The sequence below is a fragment of the Ochotona curzoniae genome, unplaced genomic scaffold (genome assembly GCF_017591425.1).
Source record: "Ochotona curzoniae isolate NIBS_2020 unplaced genomic scaffold, NIBS_Ocur_1.0 contig_832, whole genome shotgun sequence".
In the NCBI taxonomy this organism is placed as follows: Eukaryota; Metazoa; Chordata; class Mammalia; order Lagomorpha; family Ochotonidae; genus Ochotona; species Ochotona curzoniae.
Window position 1 is genome coordinate 7,562,281 of NW_024466580.1, and position 24,742 is coordinate 7,587,022.

Below are 24,742 nucleotides of genomic sequence, written 5' to 3' on the forward strand. Positions count from 1 at the left end.
CTCCCCCAGCTTCTTCCTAGTTTCCTTCCAGCCCGGTCTCCAATCCCTTGTGCATATCTTAACGCATGTGCATGCATCCCATCTCCCTTAACTTCACTCCCGTTAGACAACATTACATCGTGTGGTCAGAAAGTCACAGCTCCGCTCCGTGCTCAAGATGTGTTTTGACCAACAATGGTGACTAAAGCTAAATTTCCCCCAATTTAGGGGAAAGAAAGAAAGGACAGCTTTGCAACCCCCGCCGCCAGCCTTTCGTGTGGCATAGATCTCCTTTTCCAAGTGTTTCCTCTTTAATTATGACCTGTTTCCCCTCCCTCTTCCCCCGCCCCAGCCTCAGTGAAAGGAGCCCTTCTGTCACTCGTCACTCGCTCGCTCGCTCGGCAAGTGGGAGGAGCCCGCCGGAGGAAGCAGTGTGCCTGGGATGCCAAGAGCCAGAGAATGGATCTGCTGCGAGTGGGGACGTCGCTGAGGATCCCGGCTTCCCGCGGCTGCTAGAAGCAGCAGGCAGTTCGTCTCGGCCGGCGGCAGGCTCCCGGAGGCGCCCAGAGCCCGCCGCCACCGCCGCCGCGCGAGGGAAGGAGCGCCGGACAGACGGATGGTCTCGGGCGCGAACCCTGGAGAGGACCACGCACAGGCTGAGCCCCGGCACAGCGAGCCGCGGAGGAAGAGCAACTTAACCGCACACCCAAGTTGCCCCGCCGGCTCCCCGGGCTGCGCTGAGGAATGAGACCTTCACAGCTCGACCTGCTCTTCGTCTGCTTCTTCCTTTTCAGCCAAGGTAGGAAGGAGCCCGACACTGCTGGAGTTGGAGAAAGTGGGCTGGGTTGTCAGGGCGCGGGAGGCTGCGGGTAGGAATGTGGGCTGGCTTCGGAAACTCGGACTGGTTGATGCGCCTCTCTCTGCCTGGGCAAATGCAACAAAATGGTACTGTGTGTTTTCCCTTTGCAAGCCAAGGGGCCGGCCGGGGAGGGGGTCCGGTTCCCTCTCTCACTTGTCAACCTCCAGCTCAAACTCTCCAATGCAAATCAGTTCTTTATGCTCCCGGTATGTTAATTAAGGCGTATGTCTATGTCTATGGCTGTGCTTCCCTGAACTTCTGGATGCCCCCTCTCCTTCAGCCCACCGGGAAGGGGAGCTTTGTTTAGGTGGGTGTTTCTGCTGGAGCAAGGTCTGGCTTGTATGAGCGTATCGGCAGGCGACCGGTGCCGTTGCCACAGTTGCTTAACGGGCTGAAATCATGGAAGGTACCATGATGGGTAATTCGCAACTGCTGGGAGGAGGTTGCCTCTGGTTTCATTGAAGGTCCTCCCGTTGAAGGCTGGGTCCTGAAGCCCGCACAGTGGATGCAGGCTGAGGCATGGAAGGGTTACCCTGCTGCAGCTTGTTGCTATCAGCATGGCAGGAGCAGGGAACCAGGTGGACTCTCTGGAAAGAACTTTGCCCTGCTCTGGGCTTCCTCGGGACTGGTAGTCCTGGAGGGGAAGGCGGTTGGGTCTGAGGCAGGGAGAGGATTTGGGAGAGAGATGGTGAGTGTCGACTTAGTACAAGGTGTTCCAAGTCACCTGTGGAACTGAGCCTGCAGGGGACAAGGAAATCAACCCTTTCCTACTCCTTGGGCATTGCCAAGGCTGCCTCTGTCATCAGAGGCAGCATTTGTGCTGGCCAGCCTGGCTCTCAGAGGGGCAAGATTTGCAGAAAAATCCACAACAGAGCATGTCCATCTGTTGATTAAATGAAGGGTAAAAGTTTTGAGGAAAGAAGAGCACCGTCACGGGTGGCTGGCTTCTCCAAGCTAAAGCATGCGTCTACCCCTCCAGCCCTGCCCCCATCAGGGAACAGCCACCTGTAAATGAAACCCGCCTGCTGTCTCGGCTCTTCCATTGGTACTTGTGGTCACTGCAGATTGTTCCTTGTCTGTGCAGCCCAAACTTGGCTTATGAGTCTCCTGGCTGAACCTGAGCACCTTACTCTCCCCCGCCCCAAAACTAGGTCTGTGTCTACTGTGTCTGTGTTAACTTACAGCATGCACTCACACTTACGTATTCACATGTTGTATATGTCTCACTGGGGCTCCTTACGGCAGCAGGAAGACAAATTGCCTTGCCCAGAGTTTTCAGACTGAATGAATAAGAACTATCTCAGGACTGTGATATAGGTAGGTGCGATTACATTACCACTTTGCAAGGTTGTCCTCTTTCCCGTGTGTGTGTATGTGTGGTGTGCTTGCTTGTGGGCACACACAACCACACACGCACACTCACTTCTGTGCCTCTTACGAATGCCCTCCGAAGTTGCATTCAAAATCTCTGAGATATGGAGGGAATTTTCCAATCCAACCCTCTGCCCACACACAGATACACATTTGCATGGGACCAGTGCACAAATTTAATCAGTCTTTTGTGTTTTTAAAAGCTTGATCTGTGATTCTTCTCTGGATTGGCATAATAGGTGTATAAGTGCTCCCTAGCTGTCTGAGCCATTACACTGTGCATCTTCTATTCAGGCTTGTTCCTGTCTCTGTACGCAGCTACTTCTTGACTGCCTCGTATGAATTTTTAAAGATTCACCTATGGAGGTTAAATGCCCTGCTCTGTCTACCCTTAGCCCCGAGGAAGAAACCACAGCAACATGCATTACAGAGTGCCTTCTTATTCCTGAGTGTTCTCAGCTGGACCAGCATTGCCCACCCCGTCAAATGATAAACACATAATCCACAGCTCTCCTAAACAGGTCTCCAGAAAAACCAGGAGGCCAGAGCAGATGCAACTAATAAGGAGTCTTTCCATCCCTGGTTGTTGTCAGTCTCTTGAATAGACAAGATGAGACAGGTTGTCTGGGTACGGTAGGAAGGCGTTTGAGGACTTTATGCCAGTGTGATACGGAGACCTCTGGACCTGATCCATTGACCTTTGTTGTTGATGTGGATGTGGTTTTGAGTATTGTGAATCCTCTTGCATACCCCAGGCTTTTATACCACACCCCACACCTACCAGGCATTGAGTACCATAGTCGGGTTATTAGATGCTATAATCCACTTCTAACAGGCCATGAAAGAGCAAGCCCACATGGCTCCAGGGAACCCTACTATGACCCTTCTTGCTGAGGATGGAGGCTGCAACTTCGCCTGGCAATCCACCATTGAACCATTTGCCTGGCCCCTGCTGCATGCCAGGAATGCTGTTCCAGGGAAATATGTGGAGACTCAAAGGTGGCCCTGTCCTCACAGAAAAGCAGTATCCCGAGTGCTTCAGTCCAGACTGCCCTCTCCCCACATGTCTTCTCTGGACCTCCTGTGGCACTCTGGTGGCACTGCCATCTGCTCTCCAGTGCCTTCCACCATGGGAACCTACATACCCTTTATAGAGTTTTGGGGAACACAATTCCCAAGCTGGCTGTTCCATGTGCTTTAGTGTCCCTGTGCCAAAGAATGCTGCACACATTGCTCTGGGTACTTTATTGGCCAAAAAGATAAAACTACAGGTGAGCTGTTTAAGTCATTTCCAACTCTCCTTTCTTTCATGATTTGTTGAATATGTATTCATCTTTACTTTCTTCATAACTCTTGAGACAGAGGAGCAGAAATTAATGTATAATTAATGTCAGTAATATGCCATGGCCCTATTCTTTTAAAGTTTGAGCTTTTCATGTAGATTGAGTTCAAATGTTTCTTTATCTTTGTGAAGGTGGCAGTAGAAAGGCTAAGTGACACCCTTATGTTTCCACCCCTGACAACATGCATGGGACCAGATCCCCACAAGGAAATAGAGAGCCAACGGTGTGTGATGTTGGCGGGCTGCTCTCTGACTGGGGCTGCCTCTTCCCTTGGCTGTCACCATGGTCGTGCTTTTTACCGAGCGGGATAATGTCACAGCACAATTTGCCTCCTGCAGAGAAAAGACATGTTCTGCCCCTGGGTGAAAAAGAATCGATTCTCTTGTCATCCACAAACTTAGAACTTGCTATATTTTTTCCCCTTTATCTTTTCAGTTCACCCACAACTATTTCCTTCCATGCCCTCTCTCAAGCTCTGCCCCAGCCAGCCTGCTTACACCTTACTTAGCTTTAAAGGAGCAGTGTGTTCGCAGGGTTGAAGACTCCCTGCCTCCCACAGATCTTAAGTGCTAGGAAAGCTTGGGGAACATGCAATGGTACAAATGTGGTGCTGTGCACTTCTAGGGCTCTGTGCTAGATGTCCTCTTTCCCTCTGTCAAGCCTTTAGCTCTGGCATCCACACAGCATCCTGCCCTGCCTAGGGGCTATGGGTTTCTGTAGGCTCCAATTCCAGCAAACCCAGAGGTCCTGTTGGCTTTGCATGTGTACCGTGCTGCTCTGACTATGTTGGGGTAAAAGGGAAAATTTGCATTTATCTGAGCTCAGATGTTGTCTCCCTCTTGGGAAGAATCTAAGTGACTCGTCTGCTCTCTTAACTGGCAGGAAACACCCAAAGAAGTTGTCAGGTGGCCATCAGAGGGCAGAGGTTCTTTGTGACTTGAATTTCTGAGAGGACGGAAAAGCACCAAGCAGGCAGGGGGACAAAAACAGAGTGAGCAGGTGCAGGAAGCCATAAGATGTCAAGAAGCCTGGAATGGGAAGAAGCTCTGCAGAAACCTTAGATTTTCCAGGAACTGTCTTAGAGATGGGAGGGGGCTTGTGAAAAGAGCTTGATCTCAAGGGAGTGCACTAAAGACTGGAGGTAGAGGACCATAGGGGTCCAGGTAGAGAAGGCATCAGAGAAAGGAACTGGGAATCAACAGCAACTTTGGAAATATTTTTCCTTACCCAGGAATATCATATAGAAGAAGATAAGGCAAGAATTAAGTGTGGCTCTTCCTGTCTCGGCAAGTGGTATGACATCTTATCTAAAGGAGCTTTTGTCCAGGAAGGCCAAGGCGCAGCTGCCAAGGGTGTGGAACCACTTCTTTAAGGAACCTCCCATATGATTGTGGTGAGGAACAGAGACAGGCTTGTCAACTGCGGGGTGGTTGCAGTGTCTGCTGCCTGGAGGGGAGCCCTTAGTTGCCTGCCAGACCCATTGAAGATGGGGTGGGGTGGACGCCCTCACATTGCACTAAGAGGACACCATGGGGCCCCCTCTTGGGTGCACAAAGGAGGATCTGGCTTGAGCATAGCAGTGCTGATGGAGGCAGGGAACCAGGGAGCAGCCCTGCTTGGTGGGTGCCTGTGTTGGTGGAAGCCAGGACCAGCAGGAGATGGGGTAGAGAGCAGGGGATTAGGCTTGAAGATGCAATTTTTCTTTTTGTTCAGCCCAGTGGGGGTGACTTAGCAGCATTGTATTGCAGCCCCAAAAAAAGCACATGAATAATCCAGAATGAATTCAAGAGATTTCAATGGCAAAATAATAACAATACTAATGATACCTTTGATTTGCAGAGTACTTGTCTTCCAAGGAGATAAAAAAGATAAACTGTTTTGGAAACGTGAATGAGGAACAGAAAATTGCTCATGTTGGAGGACCAGGAAGCAGGAGGGGACCAAAGCACTTGTTTTAGGATCTTGATGCAGTCTGGGGTGCTTTTTAGCTACAGTCAGTCCTTGGCCTTGTAAGATGTTGACATGACTTCTGCTGGGGTCAGTCAAGAAGCAGAGGCCGTGGACTTGTCCTGTGGCGATTTGGCAGGCAAGAAGTCAGGTAAACTAAGGAGCAGACTGAAATCCACTTTTGGGCTATCACGGCCACAGCAATCCTGACTTCAGCAGTACTTGCAGCACAGCAGCTCAGGCCCCAGTCCTTACCCTCTAGGCCCAGGGACAGCAGTAGAGTGCTGCTGGAGTTGCTGCCCTAGCTACTGGTTGTCCCCTCCCTCAGTCCTGTGCTATCAGGACCGTCCACACGGGAGTGAGGAGCAAAGCCAACCAGCATCTTGGCCTGTGTGTTAACAGCTTGGCGTGACCTTCCGGATGAGTGGGAGGAGGATAAGAGCATCGCCTGCACTGAGACGCAGGACCGCACCATCACAGGCCATTATCCTTTTCCCAGGGGAAAGACAGGATGTACCCACGTAAGTGTGCATGTCAAGCAAGAATATAAATCTTTATACATCACCAGACAAAGGATGCTATGCCCTGCTTTCTGCTAAAGCATGGTAGGGCTTTAGTCTTTCCCTCCCTCATAACCAACCGGCACTGCACAGTCCAGGATCACTAGGAGGTCAGGAGTCTTGGCCATGCCCTCGCCCTGCATGTAACATCAATTTTCATTCATTTTCTAGTTCTAACCCATTGAAGGAGCTAGGGATCAAACATGATGCCGTTCCCCGTCACCTTCTCCAGTGCTAAAAATGAAGATCCTGACTGTATTTTTCTAGAAGTCAGTAAATGTCAATATTGGATAAGTGTTTTCTTTATATCACTGCAATTTAGCATAAGCTGCTTGGAAACAAGTGACTCCTGTAAGCACACAATGTTTCGATGAATACGAAGTCAACACCACTATGAGGATTAAATAAATGTCAGCCTCCCCAGGGGTACATTTGGTAACAAGTTGGAGGTCTGGAGCAGGCTGAACCCTGCTCCTCCCACAGTTCTCCCGGGACCAATCCATTTGGCTGTGGAGAGTGGAAGCGGGGCAGTTGTCCACCTCCTCCCTGGAAGTCATGGCCACCAAGGACGTAGTGGGGATGTGGCAAAGGTAGCTACATTCTTGGGGGAGGTTGTCCTCAGCAGCCTAGAGCTTTTTCCCTGGCTGCTTGCCCTCCCCCGCTCCCTTACACACACCACTTGTTGCTAAAGTGCCCTGGAGGCTCCAGAATGTAGAGTAAATTCATTTTCTCCAATGGAAACTATACTGTCATCTCAATCTTCCTTCCGTTGCTTGTGTCCTCCTAGTCAAGGCTGGTTGTTAAATTAAAGCCACAGCAATATCACATGTGTCTGCATTCAACATGATGTGAGCACTTCAGCGTGGATTATCTCCATGGTGCCTTCCCTTGCACTGTATGTACTGGACAGTTGTTGCATGTTCCAACTTTTTCCAATTATTCCTGCAAGATGGGAACTTGGAAGCTGATGCTGGGAATTTCAGCAAAACACATGTCACCTTTTATCATGCCATACTTTTCCCCAGTGGCTCTACTGGGGGCTGCTTGGGCCAAATCTCTTGCTTCTTCCTTTGTAATCAAATGGCATCTGTTGACACTGGAGTCCAGCCCTCCGCCACTTGGCTAGAACTCATGGCAGCAGGTAGGCACTGTGCCAGGAGTTCTGAGTCAAGGATGTCTGAGACCGCATATCTGCAGTCAGGTTGACTGGGGAGCAGACACTGCAGTTCACACTAACAGTATGATGGGCTCACAACTGTCAGTGCCTTCCAATAGCAGCCACTATAGCCAAAGGTATCACGGAAGGTTGCCTGGAGGAGGGGAGCTTTCTGTTTCAATTTAAATGATACTGAAGAATCCTCCATATAAACATAGAAGGCAGAACAGAAAAGTGGTATGGTCAAAGGCAGGGGATAATGTGATGGGTAGAATCTTGGTGTGTTAGGGGAGAGGAAGAGGATGCCTGGGTGGAGAGGGACTAGCTTGCAAATAGCCATGAACAGCATGTGGCACATTTGCAGGATGAGGTGATAGAAGTTAGTCAATATTTTGAAAGCATGGGTCCTCTGTATATAGTGGACTTTAGTATCGACATGCTATTGTGTGTTCTCAATATTTTCTGTGTTTCATAAGGGGTTTAAAACTAGTAGAACAGAATGAGAATATACTTGCTCTTTCTGGTTCATCTTTGTTTCTTAGCTGGTCAATAAAGGGATGAAAGAGAGTAAGAGAGGAGTTTGGAACCCACCTTAGCAGTCTGTCTTCCAGAGGGAAGGTGGAGAAGGAAAGTCAAAAGACAGATGCGCATGAATATTGAGTAGGCAGGGACCAAATGCAGGGATCCCTGAGTGCACGCTGGACCCCAGGCCAGCAGGACACATTAAAGAATGGACTTTGCCAGTTTCTGAAAACTCCTCGTATTGTGCCATTGAGGATGATCGATGAGCCTGAAGGGCAGACAGGTACGCCTGCTCTCCTGAGGAAGCTGAGCTCTGTTAGCTTTGGGGGAAACAAAGTTACAAGTCAGATGATTCTCCTGAGATGTTACAAATGTGTTAAAAGGATCCAGCACTAAGCTAGCTTCCATTCAAGAGTAGAGCATGTCACTAGAGCCATCCCTGTGGGCTGTTCCCTTCAGGAATTGGTGAGGGCTGGCAAGACAAGCTCAGTGGGGAAGCAAAACCCTCAAGCGCTCTGCAAGAAATAGACAGTGACATTCTCAAGACTGTGGAAATCTAAGTCTGGGTCTACGGTCGGCTCATGGGACAGTTTCCTATTGCTGCTCATGTTCGGCAAAGAGTAGAATCTAGGCCATCTGGAGTCAATTCCTAAGAAATGGGTTAGAGACTACATTAGATTTCATCCCAATTCTCTGCAACTCTAAGATTCTCTGATTATTATCTATCTCTTAGCAACAAACTCTTTATTTTGGATAAAGGTGGATGAGGAGTTCGAGGGATTTTTGCCAGCACATTTTTTTCTTATAGATACCTAGCAAATTCTTACAGTTGTTGTCTTATTGTTGGTGGTAGTGACAGTAATTATCTTCTTACTGTGATGACTGTGGCCATAATTAGCGTTTGCATAAGCTTTCAGAGGCTTCAGAGAGGCTCTTGCAGGCACTGTCTCGCTTCATCACCATGATAACAATGAGAGCTGCCCAGGATTGCGTGTCACTTTCCACAACACAGCCAGCCTGGCTCACTTCTTCAAGTTCTTGATGTTTTCCAAGGCGTTGGTGTTCTCAGTTCTCCAGGCCATCAGCATTAAAACTGCAGGAGCTCATAGCTGTGTCCTGGGAGGAGCTACGTTGTCACAATTGGCGAGAATCAGCAGTGTCCAGCCACCCTGTCAGGTTGAAGGGGACCGCAGGGGTGGCCCCTATTGTGACCAATCCCTTTTCCCTCACCCCATTCCCCAGCCTGAAAGAGAGAGAGAGAACAAGAAAGCAAAAAGTGCAGAGATCTTCCTTAATCGGTTGACTAAAATACCCATTTGATATTGCCTCTGGTATCACGTTATGGGACACATAGAAGGCTGTGAGTAACTGCTGGCATATTGTGATGAAACTAGAAATAATGAAAGGAGTAGAAAGCAGTGCCTGTGACAAGATACTGGGGGGGGGGGACCCCAGGAGGCAGAGGCAAGGACTTGGACTATTTAAAGTGTAGTCTCGCCCAGTGAGGAGTTGCTTCTCTCTGAGGAAGGCCTGGAATGCCCACTGGGTTGCCCAGGTCACTGCCAAGAATAATGCCCTTTGGCAAGCCATGCACTCTCAGCTCCAGCAAGAAGCCACCGTGCCCTTCTGTGCTTTCATGCACGTCAGTGCCCGTTTCCATCATTCATGTGCAGGTGTCACAGGTGACTCCAGTCGGATGCAGTGTGACAGTCCTCCTGTCACCCTTGGCGATGCTGGGAGCTATGACAGTTTCAGAGTGACGCTGAGGCAGGTAGGCTCAAGCACACAGGGATGGAAACTTACAGCCTCCATCTGGATGCAGCGCGCAAAGTGGGACTTTCACACCGGCCCCAAGGTGAAGAAAGATAAACCACCGATTAACTCTCTGGAGTCTGTGTTTCCTATACACCCGGCCCCTTCTGCACCTTGCTTGAAAACGCTGGCATCCCACCCCACCTCCTCAGGGGTTTGCATTGCTTCCAGGAGCTGAAGACCCAACTGATTCCCTTGAGTGGCAAGCAGTACCTGCTGCGGAGCGAGGCACGTGCTGGGATCTGAAGCCCCGCGAAAACTGCCATTCCTAAATTAGCCTGATGGTGGCAGCAGCAGCGCTTGCAAAGCCCTGGGTGAGCGCAGCCCTGGGCTGGAGGAAGAAGCCTGCTGCTGGGAGCTGCAGATCAGTGTGAAGCCCGGTGGGATGCAGGGATCAGGAAAAGGAAAAGAGGGGTAGGGGGTGGGCATGGAGGAATAAGGGCGTCGTCTTAGTAGGAACTAGCTCTCCCAGGACAGACTGGGTTGCCCTCCTGGTTGTGTGGATGTGAGGGCTAACATGTACGTGATTAAAAATGCTCACCGGAGCTAAGAGCTACACAAAGATGGTGAGAACTTCAGCTCAGTGCGGCTTCCAAGTGGGCTGAAGTTCATCCAAGATGAAGGGGGAGGGGTTGCTGCATATGGGTCCTCCCCAGGACAGCCCCCTGCTGCTTCCCCACAGCCTTCCCGTGCTGAACCTGCACCCACCTCCACTTTCACCCTCCATCAGAAACCAGTGTTACAGCTGAACTGACCTTCCCTCCATTGCTGAAGAAGCTAAACAAACAGGTGCTAAAATGGGGCTGCAGTATTGCTCGTCTCCGGGCAGGCTGTCAAAACACTTCTCTGTTTGCACCTCTGTAAGGAGATACTCATTTCTAGTGGCACCATTAGAAAAGCACCACCGTAAGCCATGGCTGCTTGAAAATGCAACCTTGCCGGCGAGGCCAGCGCATACTGAGGGCACGTGCAGAAGTAGATTCTGTTCCCAGTGTAGAAAATACAGCAGAACAGCCCTGGTGGTCCAGGGACCCATCAATGCTTGGATCTTCCTCTCTCTCCTTAGAGCTCCCTGTAGTCATCCTTTGAGAATTCCAAGTACAACTGAGAGAGTAGAACGAGGATGATGGAAGTGATGGGTCACCACCACGCTGTGCATTCCTTTGCCGTGCCTGTGTGGCCTGACTGGCTGGCAGAACCGGCAGTGTGTGCTGCCAAAAGTCATCGGACATGAAGTGACCTTTCGTTAGGTCTTGGATGCCAGTGGCTCTTCCAGAAGGTGCCTATGACATCCCATCAGAGCACCTTGCTGCTTTCTCCGGTGCAAGGGGAGCAGCCAGCTGCCCCACTCGGTCCTCCCACAGTTTCCCTTCCTGGGGAGAGGCAGAGAAACTGCAAAGAGACAGGCTTGCACTCTCTGCTTGACTGCCGGCTCTGCTGGCAAATGGCAGGGCACTTTTGGAGCACCTCCAGTCAGAGAAGAAAAACTTTTCGCATAAGGTTTACAAAGTCTCATTTCCAATCAGAAGTCTGAGGTGGCGCCTACATCAGAAAAGTAGAGCTGTATAATCTAAGAATTTGTTTAAAAAAAAAAAAAACAATCCTAGGGGCTGGGCTCACTCCATGGTGTGATGCAGTAGCGACAAGGGCTGTGATGTATTGCACCTGCCCTCCTGGTCCCTGGTTTAGTAGCCTTTTCCCCTTTCTTCTCTCCCATACAGAGTCTCCACTGATGTTCCTTTGGAGAAAGCTGAATTTGGATGGGGGAGGAGCAATGAGATTAGGCAAGAATTAGAGCCTGGCATGAACTTGTGGCACACAGGCCTCATCCTGTTTCTGTTTGTATGGAGGTCTGGTAATTGCTGACTTGGGGCTGGCTGTGGGAGGTGCCTGTGGTGGAGATGCCCCCGAGGCCTGTGGTGAAGCCCTTTGCGATGCTGTTCCTTTATGTCATTCTCACAATCCAATAAAGCAGAGCTGGTGACAAATGGCCTACCCATTTGCCAATGAAAACTACTGAAGACCAGACAGATCGTCCAACACCTGAGGGTCCCTCAGCTGTTAAGTGACAGGGTCTCCAATGAGACAGCTGTGTACAGATGCCAACGCTTTTGTGCCCTGTCAGGAAGAAGTCCAGATGCACAGGTACCCCCACAGATGTCCGACCTAGCCAGACCCTGCTCCTCCTCCAGCCTGACTGGCAGGGTTGGGGAAGAAGGACTGATTTGCAAGTGGAAGCAAACTTTCCCTGCTACAGAAGCTCAGTTAAAATTTAAGGAGCTTTCCTTGTGGCCACCACCTGCCATTCATTTCCACAAACGGATTCAAGTTTGGCCTAACATGGTGAGAGCCAAACGCCGATTTCTTAACAAGAACACGTCACCACCCTAACTTTCCTTCTGTGAATTTGTGCAAAGAAAAATAGAGTAAACCTCATTCTGCTCAGGGACAGGTTAGCGTGGTGTTAGCTGTGTGCTAGGAGAGCGGAAACTCCTCTACATAAAAAAGCGTTCCAGGACATCAAAACCCTCCTTTTTTGTCAAGTACAGAATAGTAAAAATGTCAGGAGACTACATGGTTCTGAGATGATTAATAGTGGTCGTCAGGGAGAAATCAAAAAGGCTCTTGGAACATAAGAGAGTGTGAATGGCGCTCAGCCTGTAATTCTCACCTTGGCTTCAGCAGGTACAACTTGCCTTGTGTCAGAAATCATTCCAGAAGATGGCATGCATCTGCCTAGGCCGCACTGAACATCGTAATATTGGTTTAAGATAGCAACTTATGATAAAATAGCAAGACATGAAAGTTCTTTGAAGTTCTCCAAGCTCCTTCATACGGAATCAGAGGAATACAGAGGGAAAATGCAAGGCAGATAGATCACGGCGTGGAAGACGGCAACCTCCTGCTTGCTTATTCCAGTCTGAGCCCTTGGGTGGAACACGTGGACTGAATCAGCAGTGCTTTGTTGGCCGTTGCCCAGGCTCCAAATCCACATGGATACCCTTTGCTCCTGCCATGGGCTTTACTTTGCATTTTGTCTCCACCAAAGCAAAGCAGAGGTATTCACAGAGAGGAATCTCTCTGCTTTACAAAATCGTGGAGCTGCTCACCATCTGGAATAAGCACCCCAAGAAGCTCCCTCTCCTTTCCTTTCTCCTGCTGCAATAATAAGAACCCAGTATGTCTCTCTCAACAGCAACATGTATTATAAAATCCACATCAATCTATACCACTGAGTTCATGCCCAGGAAGATGAAAGCATATGTGCCATTGTGTTTTCGGAGTTACATGATCTTAGTCTTGTTGCGTTGTTGACTTCAGTTGTGGAATCTATTGGAGTTTTGCATTCAGTTTTCATGGGAAAGTAATTTTAGTTGGCCAATCTGTCTCTCAGCTCCTAAGCAAGGACTTCACTTGTGCATTTTTGAGAGGTGTTTCCTTATCAAGGCAGGGCTAAGGTCTTTGTGTGTTTCCTGGGTTTTTGAGTTCATGGACTCACTCTCACAATGGATCTTCAATCAGCGCCAGCTGAGAAATGGTTCAAAAACTCACATTCTTGGGTCCCAGCCCAGACCTCCTGCATCAGGAACTCTGGGATTCATCCCAGCAACCTGCGCTTTCAGGAGCCCCCAGCTCGCTCCAAGGCTCGTGCTGAACTTGAAAGACATTGCTCTTTCACTCTCAACTCACACACAACATCTTCACGTGCATGTGAACTCTGTAGATGCTCAGTCTGGAAGGGTCTGACTGCCAGAGGGTTCACAATGAACCATGGGAGCTTCTGAGTTAGGATGACTTGCATAGAATGTGAGAATGGACGCAAGAAGCACACTAAGTCTTGAACTTAGAAAACCAACCCTGTGGTAGCTTTGCCAGTGACCATCGGGTTTTTTTGTTTGTTTGTTTGTTTGTTTGATTTGTTTTTTTCAACACAGAACAGGCTAATCATGCTGTGAATTTTCTCACACTTGCATTTTAGAAGCAATCCAGCTCCCATCCAGCTTCCTGCTTTGTGCCCCAAGAAAGTAGTCAAGGATGGTCCGAAGCCTTGGGACCCTGAATCCGCATGGGAGACCCAGAGGAGTCTCCTGGCTCCTGGCTTCAGATCAGCTCAGCTCTGACCATCGCAGCCACTTAGAGAGTGAACCAGCAGAGGATCATTCTCTCTGTTTCTCCTTCTCTCTGTATATCTGCCTTTCTAATAAAAGAGTAAAATAAATCTTTAAAACAAGAATCTGGTTTGAAAGTCAGTACTGTACAGCAGAGATGCCTGTGTCCATGGAATGTAGATATTCTGCTTTGCAAAGTAAAGAGATTTAGATGTATAGCATCATACAGCCCCCAAATAATTCTTTTTTATTTTTTAAACCTTCAAGGTCAATACAACCACAGACATTGATATTCACTTCACTGTGAACTGGGATCTGCTCACTGCTACTATCATTTTATTTTTCAATTCACAGAACAGTGATGCTCTCATCACCATGCCTCTGGGCCTTTTTCTTCAACCACAGTCACCAAAGGGAAGAGAAATACATGAGCTGTTGAGCCCAGTGACTGAGAGACCAGAGAAGGGCACCTGCGGCAGGTTCACAGCGAGCCCGAGCCCTGCAGTGACTGCTTTTTATGTCCTGCACATGTCTTCAAGTATCCAAATAGTGTAGGGATGGCAGACGAAGGGCAGAGAGACCCCAGCAGTGCTATACAGACCGGAAGAAGGGAGGCTAACAGCAGACAGACAAACGAGCTGATGTGTGAGACACTCAGGGTAACCTCTGGAAGACTCAGAGATCGGAGGGCTCAAAAGCCACAGTCTCGGCTGTTCCTTGATCCAGACAAAGAACCGTGAAACACGAGAGTCCGCTCCTTAAACACAAGAAGGCTTCAAAGTCCGCACTCGTTGGTGATGCACTTCAGTGGCTTATCCATGACCGCAGCACAGCGTGGCAGACATGGAGGCACGCAGGCCTCCACCCGCTGCACGGCCCTGTGCTCCTCTGGTGCTGCTCTTACACCTGCAAGATACAGACTGTCAGGTGGGAGCAGAGCGTACCTCTCCACCCATCCCCACAAACCCCCTTCCCTCCAGCTAAACCAGGCTGTTGAGCCACTCTGAATGTGTTCCGCCCCCTCTGGTCTTTCTTCTCTCTGGCATCACTATGTTCTCTCCCCAGATTGCTCTGGTGAATTTCTAACCTAAGGACTCAGCTTGCTCTGTCCCACAGAGCAAATGTGGCATTTCTTTGACTTCCGCCATCAGCTAATTCAAATGCTTTTCTTCTCTCTGTCTTCAGCTGTCTATTAGAATGTCTTATGCTTCACATCACCGTATATTTAAGTGACTTATTTCCTGCGTGCCTTCCTTTCGACAGTGCAAACTTCTAGAAGGTCAGGGCTGGGTCCTAATGACCTGTGTGGGCAGTGCCTTTGTCATTACAGGATGCAAAAATAATTGCATAGACGGTGTTTCAGCTACACAGACGGCACATTCGGTGCCAGAGAATCTAGCTCCCTTCTACCTCCCTGAGCTGGCATTTCCCTTACTTCCTTGTGAAAGTGTTTTATCAGAGAATATGCTCTACTTATCATGCTCATTGTTTTCTGCAACTGGAGTACCTATGAGCACCAAGTACTCCTGTGGGAAAAGGTGATAATAATTTAACCTGCTTGCACTTGGGGAGTATTTTATAGTTTCTTGAACACTCACACAACTATTCAGGCCTTCTTCCCCAGGTAAACTCCCATCCTCACTTGAGGAAATGAAGACAGTGAGTCCAAGCTGAATCACATGACCTGCCTAAGGCCACACAAGTGTCAAACCCGTCCCAGTGGTTTTTCTATCCCTTCTCCTCCAAGTCCCCACGTGTGTATGTAGAAAGCACTCAGCAGAGTAGACCCAATACATTCACATGGAGTGTGGTCGAGCACAAGGAAGATTTAGGTTCAGAGCCTAGACAAATTCCAAACAAAAAAAGCAGTGGCTGATTCCAGCCATGACACAGACTGGGTAAAAACTGCACTTGCTTGAGGTTCGATCTAGTAAATGAGGCTTGGTGAAGAAGACATTGTGGCTCCATTATAATAAACTCTTAGGAGCAATAGCAAGCAAGAGTGGGTTGGAAACTCCCCCAGGGCAGTTGGCCGTGACCTCCCTCGTACAGCTCTTGCTGTGACGTGTCCGCACGTGGTCTGTCAATCAACAAGGAAATTGCATTAAGTGCACAGCACCCAACACAACTCCTCATCTTCCAAGCAGTAGAACAGGCCCCATGCCTGAGGTGAGAAGCCACCAATGCTGCCTCACACCTGCTGGGTAGCTCTGCATGTGGCCTGGGGAGTGGGTTTTCTCTCTTGCCTGCCTCACCAGCTGATATCCCCAGAGCTTACTTGAGGGAACATTGAGATGCTCTGAAGGACACCCTTCAGGAGTAAGGTGTTTATCACACTCAGGTCTGATGTTTCCAGATCCTGGTGCCCAGGATCAGAATAAATTTGTTCAACATCTTCAGTTTCATTTCAAGGTGGGCTACGATGTGTCTTTTTGAGAGAAACCTTGTTTTTGGGTTTGTTAGACGTAACTTCTTATGCCCACCAAAGCATCACTGTAGTATTATATTAAATTATTCCTTATGCATCTAAAATATCCTATTTGAGTATCTTCCATAGGAAACGTGCAAAGAACATACTTGTGTTATTTTCTGAGTTCCCTTGTTTGAAACAGGAACCTCGGTTTGGGAAGGCTGCAAAAGTCTATCATAATAAATCCTATTGCTGACTGCTATAACAAGTTACAACACACTTCTTGGCTGAAAACAACACAAATGTATTATATTACAAATCTGGAAGTGAGAAGTCTAGAATGAGTCTCACAGGGCTGAGGTCTAGGTGTTCACAGGCTGTTCTTTCTGGAGGCTAAGGAGGGAAATCCATTTTCTTGCCTTTCCCTGTTTATGGAGGCTACTGGTACCCCTTGGCTGGTGATCTCTTACTCCCTTTGTTCTGCTTGCATCCTTCTTCACATTGCTCTGATCTTATCTTGTAAGGAACTTGCCGCAGTCTTGTAAGTAATCCAGTGATTACACCAATCCCAATGAAGGAATTTAGAACACTCTCTACCTTCCAAGAGCCTTCATGTAATCCCATCTGCAGAGTCCCCTTTGCCATGTCAAGCAGTCAGTTCAGGGATTGGACCATGAACATTTTAGGGAGTTGTGGCTTATTCTGTCTACAACAGCTACCCAAGGCAAAAGCTGGATGATCACTCCCTTTTACAAAGAATGTAGGTATTCTTTGTGCCTCAACCTCCCTGTAAGTCAGAGAAAATGACCTTCACTCGCACACATATCTGTCAAGCACGTGGAGATTATCAAGCCAAGGTATTTGGTAAGAAGTGGTTATTATAGAACAACTTGGTATATGTTATGCTAATATTCATCAACAGAACCACCAATAGATGGAATCAGCACTGGAGACTTTAGCAGGTGCATTTATTGGATTCGTTTTTAAAAGAAGATTTATTTATTTTTATTGGAAAATCAGATATACTGAGAGGAGGAGACACAGAAAGGAAGATCTTCCATCTGTTGATTTACTCCCCAAGTGTCCACAACAGCTGAAGCTGCACCAATCTGAAGCCAGGAGCCAGGAACCCACGCAGGTGCAGGGTCTGAAGGCTTTGGGCCGTCCTCAACTGCTTTCCCAGGCCACCAGCAGGAAGCTGGATGGGAAGTGGGGCTGCCAGGATTAGAACTAACACCCATATGGGATCCCGGTGCATGCAAGGCCCCATTTATTAGATTCTTAAGGTAAATCGTACTCATATTAGCAATGGACTTTAACTCCTTTAGCGGAGAGTATGAGACCTCTTCTTACAGTACTCCTGACATCCTGCCGTTGAACGATAACACAGGCACACAAGGAAGGACACACACGTCCTCTGCTTTTCTGCATTTGCTTTGCTGGAGCGTAGGACAGTTACTGCCCATTTTGATTGTTCTCCCCTTGTCTCCCTACATGGTTGAGCTTCTGGCATTTGACTTTGGATTGGCTAGAAATGAATCTGGATAGGGTGTGGAGGAAGTAGGTGGAAAGCCTGAGTGCAGGGAAGGAGAGACGCCCACTGGACAGTGCCTTCCTCACCTGTCCTACAATGCACCAAAACAACCCTGTGTGAGAATGAGAGGCCCCTGCGAAGGCTTAGCTTGGCAGAGTCAGTGTGCTTCAAAGGTCCTTCAGGCTAGAGACAATGTAAGATGTTTTGGAGCTTAGCACCTCCTCACCCTCCCATCTCCCCCTAACCCAGGTTCTAAAGATCCCATAGACAGGTTAGAAATGTGAGAGCCTTTTCTGGAATCCCAAAAACCAATGTGCATACTTGAGGACCAGAGCTACTACTCCAGCTGGGGCCAGCTCCAAAACAGTCAGAGAATATGTTAAATCTACCCCTACCCTCACACCACACTGCCACAATCTGCCCCTCTTCTAGCTAAAGAACCCAGGGGAAGACAAACACATGGAAAATAAGAACAGCTACAAATAGGCACATCAGGAGTTCAGCTCAGACAACCTGTCCCCAGACCAGGCTCACTTTTGGGCTGCTGACTCTGGGGAATTAAAAAAGAGAGTTGTGCCCCAAGAATGATTATAATCCCATTATGCAGAGCTCCCCTATTTATTTCTTCATATGGATGAATTTGTATATATTTGCATTTTGTTCTATCTGATAATATGCATAGAATTCAAATTGAAATCACTTGAACATATTTGAATATTAATGAGGTGGTTAAAGGCGGCTGTTCCTGGCAGACTCCCTCAGCAAGCAAATGTGCAGTGCCCACACTCAGAGATGTTCTCCAGGTACTGCCACCAGAGGCCCCCGGGCCAGACCTGGAAGGCACCCTAGAGAGGGGCACCCTCCAAGGGGCAGATAGAGGCTTCCTCCTGCCCCTAGGGTATCAAGTTGGAGCCTACTCTATTTTGGCTTTGTGCTGACTGAAGTCATCCCACCTCCACCCACCATGCACATGTGGTCCAAGATCTCCTTGGACTTCCAAACATGTGATTGTCAAAATGCCACAAAATACGCAATATCTCCCCAATTTAAGAAAAATCTGGGTAGGTATTTGACCTAGCAGGTAGAACCTCCTCATCCCTCAATCCACTGATTCATATCCTGGTGGATCCTCTTCCCCTCCAGCTCCCTGCTTGTGGTCTGAAAAAGCAACAGAGAATGAACCAAAGCCTTGGGACCCTGCACCCACTCGGGAGATCCATAAAAGGCTCTGCTTTCTGGCTTTGGATCAGCTCAGCTCTAGCCATCGCAGCCATTAGGGGAGTGAACCAGTGATTGGAACATCTTTCTGTCTCTCCTTTTGCCTGCAAATCTGTCTTTCCAATGAAATAAATGAATTTTAAGAAAAGAAAAAAAACTGAACCCGCGTATTCCAATGTGGCATATAAACATCTTAACCATTAGGCTAAACATGTGTCACATTTATTGTTATTTTACAGTTGATGCAAAGTGATACAGTACAGTGTGATAATCCCATATATTTATAACAAATACAATGATCAAATTAGGATGATTAGCATTTCCACCTCCTTAAACATGTATCATTTCTTTGTATTGAGGAATTTTAAACTCTGTTTTTCTAGTTCTTTAAACATATGAACTGTATACAATAAATAATTACAAACTGCAGTCACTCTGCTGCGCTATGAAACACCAGCACTTACTCCTTCTGACTAACTGTATGTAGGTATCCATCACTCCCCATATTCTACTCTCTACTTCTAGGGGCTCAAATTTATTATTTATTTCATTATTTATGACAGATACAGAGTAATATTCATGGTTTGCAATGTGATGTTTTGGTGCATGAATACATTGAGTAATGATCAGATCTGCATGTGCAGTGCTGCAAACATTGAGCATGTCTTTGTGTTGAGAACTGGGAGGTTCCCTCCTAGCCATTTTTATGATAAGCAGGATTGTGAGCTGTCATGCCTTCCCCTGGTACCTGGAACACCTTTGCCTGGTGCTGAAGCTCCTCCTCCCACAGGCAGCAGCTCTCTCTCCAACCCCATCATCACCACAGCCTGCCATTCAGCTGAAAACAGAACATTTGCTGTTCCCTGTATGTGGAATGCCCTGGGTCATGGCAGATGCTGTTCCTTGCACCTGAAATACCATTCTCTCTGCTTGTTGAAGACATCCTGAAACCTCGGGACTTGGCTGCAATGTCCCCTGTTCCGTGAGGGTGTGTCCTCGCTCCTACTTGCAGAGCGACCCTCTCCTCGCTCCCTCCGTTCTGGGTATTCGGTTGCATCATGTGTGCAATTCTCTCCAGCCTGTTGTGTACTTCAAGTATCCCCAGCCCCCATTGCGAATCCCACAGGAGACACACTCTGAACATGTTTTGTATCATCTGATCCTCCCTGACAATGCTCCACGAACGATCGATAAGTCAGCAAACAAAAGATGCAACACTGTGTATGGCTTCTCTAGGCTATAGTTGGACCCTTCCTGATGACCCTTGCCCCTAAAGTATCTGCTCTGTCTGCCATGTGCTTTCGCAGCATCTCACAAAGTTCTTCACCAAAATACTCTCATGAAAAATCTCTGTTTCATTTGGTATGTGAGGAAACTGAGTTTTCGTTAAGAAACTTGCTCCACGTTACCGCTGTAGGGAATAGTAGAGTCAAAATTACAGAGCAAGTCTGCTGTCTCTATGCCAGTTGCTCTAAACTCCCCCAAAACTGCCTCTCTGTGCCGGCCAAGGACAGCCAGACTCGCACCTTCCCCCGACTCCGAGTCAGGCTTCAGTGCTCCGGGAGAATGAATTTCCCTCAAATCAATCCTGGATGCAGTTATTATTTTATAGGGATGTTGTAAGTTGATAAGGTAGCTGTTCTATGTTAATAGCTATTGTAATGTTGTTCTTAAGGCCTATTACTTGTGCTAGTTTGTATTTTAATGTGTGCAAAGGTGATTACAACTTTAATATGAATGTTAAACAGATTAGCTGATTTATATGGAAAATAAATAAATAAAATGGAACTCATACTCTCATTTCTATTCATTTCTCTCTCCCTTTCTCTCTTCCCTGTCTGCCCAAAGGCAGATGTGGTCTGTGAAACATTGACAATGGAACAAAAAGACAGTGTTTGCTGCTTGATAAATAATGGTTATGGATGGGTCCTTTGTTCCGGGTGAATTTGGGCTTGAGGTTCCTTAATCACTGCTTGTCGGGGAGTTTGCGCTTTTGCCGGTGTTTGGGGAGTTGAGTTTTTGTTTGACAGCTGCTCATTCTCCACACTCCCCTTTGAAATTGCTTCCTCCACCTCTGGCAAGGCCCCTGTTGTTTTCTTAGTACACACTGGAAAGTTTGCCAAACTTAGCAAAAGGCAAGTAAGTATACTTGGTATCTCCATGAGAAAGGAATCCAGATGAGTAAACAAGCAACAGAGCATAGTAAGGTGGGCACCCGGGGGAAATGTGCAGTTCCCTGTGTGGGAGCAGCAGCAGTGATGCCTAGCCCACATCGTGGGAAGAGTTCTTGGAGAAGGCTTCCTCTGTGAAGCAAAGTTGCAAGGATGAGTCAGGGTGTGGTTGGGGTAGCAATGCCTGGAAATTGCATGTTTGTGGAAGAATGAGAGACTGTAAGCCCCTCACAGAGACCATGGGCAGCACCCAGGATTTCATGCCTTGTGCACAAAGTCGGGGAACTTCCTGGCCAAGGAGTGTGAATTACCTAAAGGACAGGAGCAATCATCTGTGTGAGGTTGCTGGAGTGTTTTTGTTAGGGTTTCATTGCTGCAGGAGCTTAGGGGAACAGAAGGTAGGATGCTACCTACAGAGATTACAGACCTGAGCAGATTACAGGTGGTTAACTCCTGAGGGAGAAAAAGGAGGAAGAACACACCCACCTTTAAAGCTATCAGGCAGGGCAGCAGGAAAGTTCACAGGAGGAAATCCACAGCAGCTTTTCCAGAAACGCATTGCAAAGGGGCAGAACCTGCAATGAGAGAATCACGTCATTGATTCCCTGTGCACAGTGAGTAGTAGATCAGAATAGCTTGGGAAAGTCTAATAATGCAAACACAAGTGTTTCTAACAGTTGTTCCCAGGTTTAGTGCTGTAAGCTTGGAGGAAGGCACTTGGTGGGGGCAGGGAGCGAGATGTTGTACAGTGTGATTGTCCCTAGACCGGGCACCAAGGAAGTGTGATCATTCATACAGAATCCGTGTTCCAGACTGGAGGGTTTGTCGCTGGCAGAACCCAAGTGAGGATAGAAGAACAATGAAGGGAGGTGATTGCCTATGTAGAATATGGTGCTCTGTCCTAACCCAGATTATAAAACAGGTAAGCAAGTCAATGACAACCAGGGTGGGAAACATCAGCTCTTGGGGCATTTGGCTCTTAGAACTTAGCTGGAAGCCTAGTCCTTTCCAAAATAGAGTCTTGACTTTATTTTTAATTGCCTTATAGGCAGTTTGATCATTCCAAAGATTGGACATTGTCAGACACCTATCTTGGGCATAAAGATAATCTCCAGAGTCCATCAAAAACACAATATATAAAAAGGGCTTCAGAAAGATAGAATTAGGACAGGCATACAGCCTAACAGCTACAATGCCTGCATCCCATATTGTAGAATCACAGCTCCACTGTTGATTCCATCTTTCTGTTGATGTGTGCTTTTGGAGGCAGTAGAGAATGACTGAAGCAATTGGATCCCTGCCACTCATATGGAGACCTGGGTGGAGTTCCCAACTTCCAGATTTTAATTCTTCTGTATTTTTTTAAACTGTATTTGAAAGGCAGAGTTAGAGAGAGAGAGAGAGAGAGAGACTGAGATTCCATCCACTGGTTCACTCCCCAAATACTCACAAGGGCCAGAACTGAGCCAATCTGAAAATCTGAAGCCAGGAGGCAGGAGCTTCGTCTGGGTCTCCTACCTGAGTACAGAGGCCCAAGACCTTGAGCCATCCTCCACTGCCTTCCCAGATATCATCAGGGATGCTGCATCAGAAGTGGAACAACCAGGACACAAACTGACACCCATATGGGATGTCAGTGCTACAGGCATAGAATTAGCTTGCTATGCCACTACCACAGCCCCAATAAATATTTTCTTGAAAGAAACACAGAAGCTTCAGGAAATAGCATGTCCTTTCATAGTATCATACCAATTAATCTGATACAAAAAGAAAGACTGCATTTTTTAATCTGGAAAAATTACCACTGCACAGGCAACACTCCGAGATACTTGGGTTTGACAGTGACATAAACAAAGCTTGCAAGGTACTGCCCTTGAAAGAAATTAAGGCAAAAGAGGAGCAGGAACCTGTGGCAGCAGCTTATACAGACCTGGAATGAGCTGAAGCTTGTAGAAAAAGTAAAAAGGAAAAGAGAACAATGAGACCTTCAGGTTCCAAGAACAAGGCAGAACATAACTGGACCGGTCCTTAAGGAGTGCAGCACGGCGCGTCAGTGGAGAGCTATCCTTCACTTGTGGCATTTAACCCTGCATAATGCTCTTCATACTCATGAGAGAATAAGCTTGGTTGAGAAGAACCAAAATCTGACAACCAGTGTGCTGGTAAGAGATTACAAGAGGCAATTGTTTTGAATCATCCAGATAAGGGTTAAGTGTCAGTTTCACCGGGGAGTAATACCCTGTGTCATGGGTAACCTCAACTGCTCAGCCTCCTCTTGCGTGAAACAGACACATTGGAGTACATATGTCAGTCATCTGCCATGTGAATTTTTAAAAAGATGTTGTGAGCCAAACACTTATGATGTGACACACAGAAAAAGTCAGTAAATGTCAGTAATGATGACGATGACGAGAACATGTGGTACAAACCTGTTTACTAGGTCTAGACTAAAGAAAGCCACTTTCCTGGAGACTGAAACAATTTGGACAGAGAACCTTGGAGCCATTCTGAGCAAATGATGGTTCAGAATTTCTAGAAAATAAGAAGAGTCCAGAACAAGATCATAATTTTGTTTAAGTGGAGCAGTACATGGTGATCAATTTAGGACACAGTGAACAAGTAGACTTAATAAAGATCTCCATAAAATAAATATGTAAAAGATTCATTTGATGACCCATAAATGACCAGAAATTATCTGTGGTTGCTGAAAGCTAGCTTAAGTTTGCTAAGGGTAAGTCATGCTAACATCTCATTGAAGGGGAAAAAAGAAATCTTTCATTATAATTGCATTATCTATCTCTTCTTGCGATATTGTGTTATTCGCCAATTTGACAAACAAATCTTCCTCTGTCAGGTGCATTCCAGAGTCTAAACCAAAGGAGTATTATTCTGTTTTGTTGCTATCTTGACAGCTTAACATGATTACAAGGAACACAGTATTTGGCTTTCCCTACAGAAGGCATCATGCTCATACTGAAGACACTCATGGTCCAAGGTAGTGACCACTTCTGGATGTGCCCACACTTGGAATGGGCACACTGGGATGAGGGCCACATCTTAAAGAGCCATTAACAAGCTGAGACACTGGAGAAGGTTGAAGATGCTGAAAAGCCTGGGGCTTATACAGTTTTAGGAGGGGTGGAAGAAATTAGAATTACTGAGGCAGAAACAGGGCTTGAGGGTTCTTTAGTTTTATTCTGCATGAGCCTCTCCTGGGCTGCTTGTGCACATTGCAGATTCTGAGACTCTAGCTGTAAGGTCCCCAGAGAATCTGATTCATTCATTGCAAGAGGAGCCCAGGAGGCTGCAGTTAAACAAACATCCCAGGTGATTTCCGTTCCAGGGGTCCAAAGCCCACACTTCAAGAAGTAGTTGCTTGAAACATGAAGTGTCCTCGGAGCTAAAATCAAGGCTCCATGCTATTGACAGGACAGACTCCTGTCCTACCTGTCCTCAAGCTGACTGTGAATTGTTGCAGGGGTGCAGATCACTGGTATTCTCACATATGCGCTTGCTCCTTGTTCTGAGCATGATGTCTGGCATACAATAGGTAGTCAGGAAATACTGATCTAATCAAATTGTAAGTACAAGGAAATGAGAGAAAGAAACATGCAACAGTGAAAGATTCCTAAGAATGAAACTGGTGTCCTCATTAGGCTACAGCCTGCCCTCCACACCATCTTTATGTAGAAATTGAATTAAAACGCCTTAGAGTAGCACAGAGGAAATGGTTGTATTGGAAGAGAGGTTC

General features: G+C 47.4%; 1 protein-coding gene across 2 annotated transcripts in view; it reads left to right on the forward strand.

The window, feature by feature from the left end:
* The first annotated feature begins 333 nt into the window (after window positions 1–333).
* The window catches only part of KIRREL3 (kirre like nephrin family adhesion molecule 3), a 538,030-nt gene continuing 513,621 nt past the window's right edge, over window positions 334–24,742 (forward strand). The window contains exon 1 of one of the 2 annotated variants that reach the window (XM_040992686.1): window positions 334–778. In XM_040992686.1, the coding sequence (XP_040848620.1) occupies window positions 724–778 (55 nt within the window). In that variant the 5' untranslated portion in view covers window positions 334–723. The remainder of the gene's footprint in view (window positions 779–24,742) is intronic. The other variant, XM_040992684.1, reaches the window with a different exon arrangement.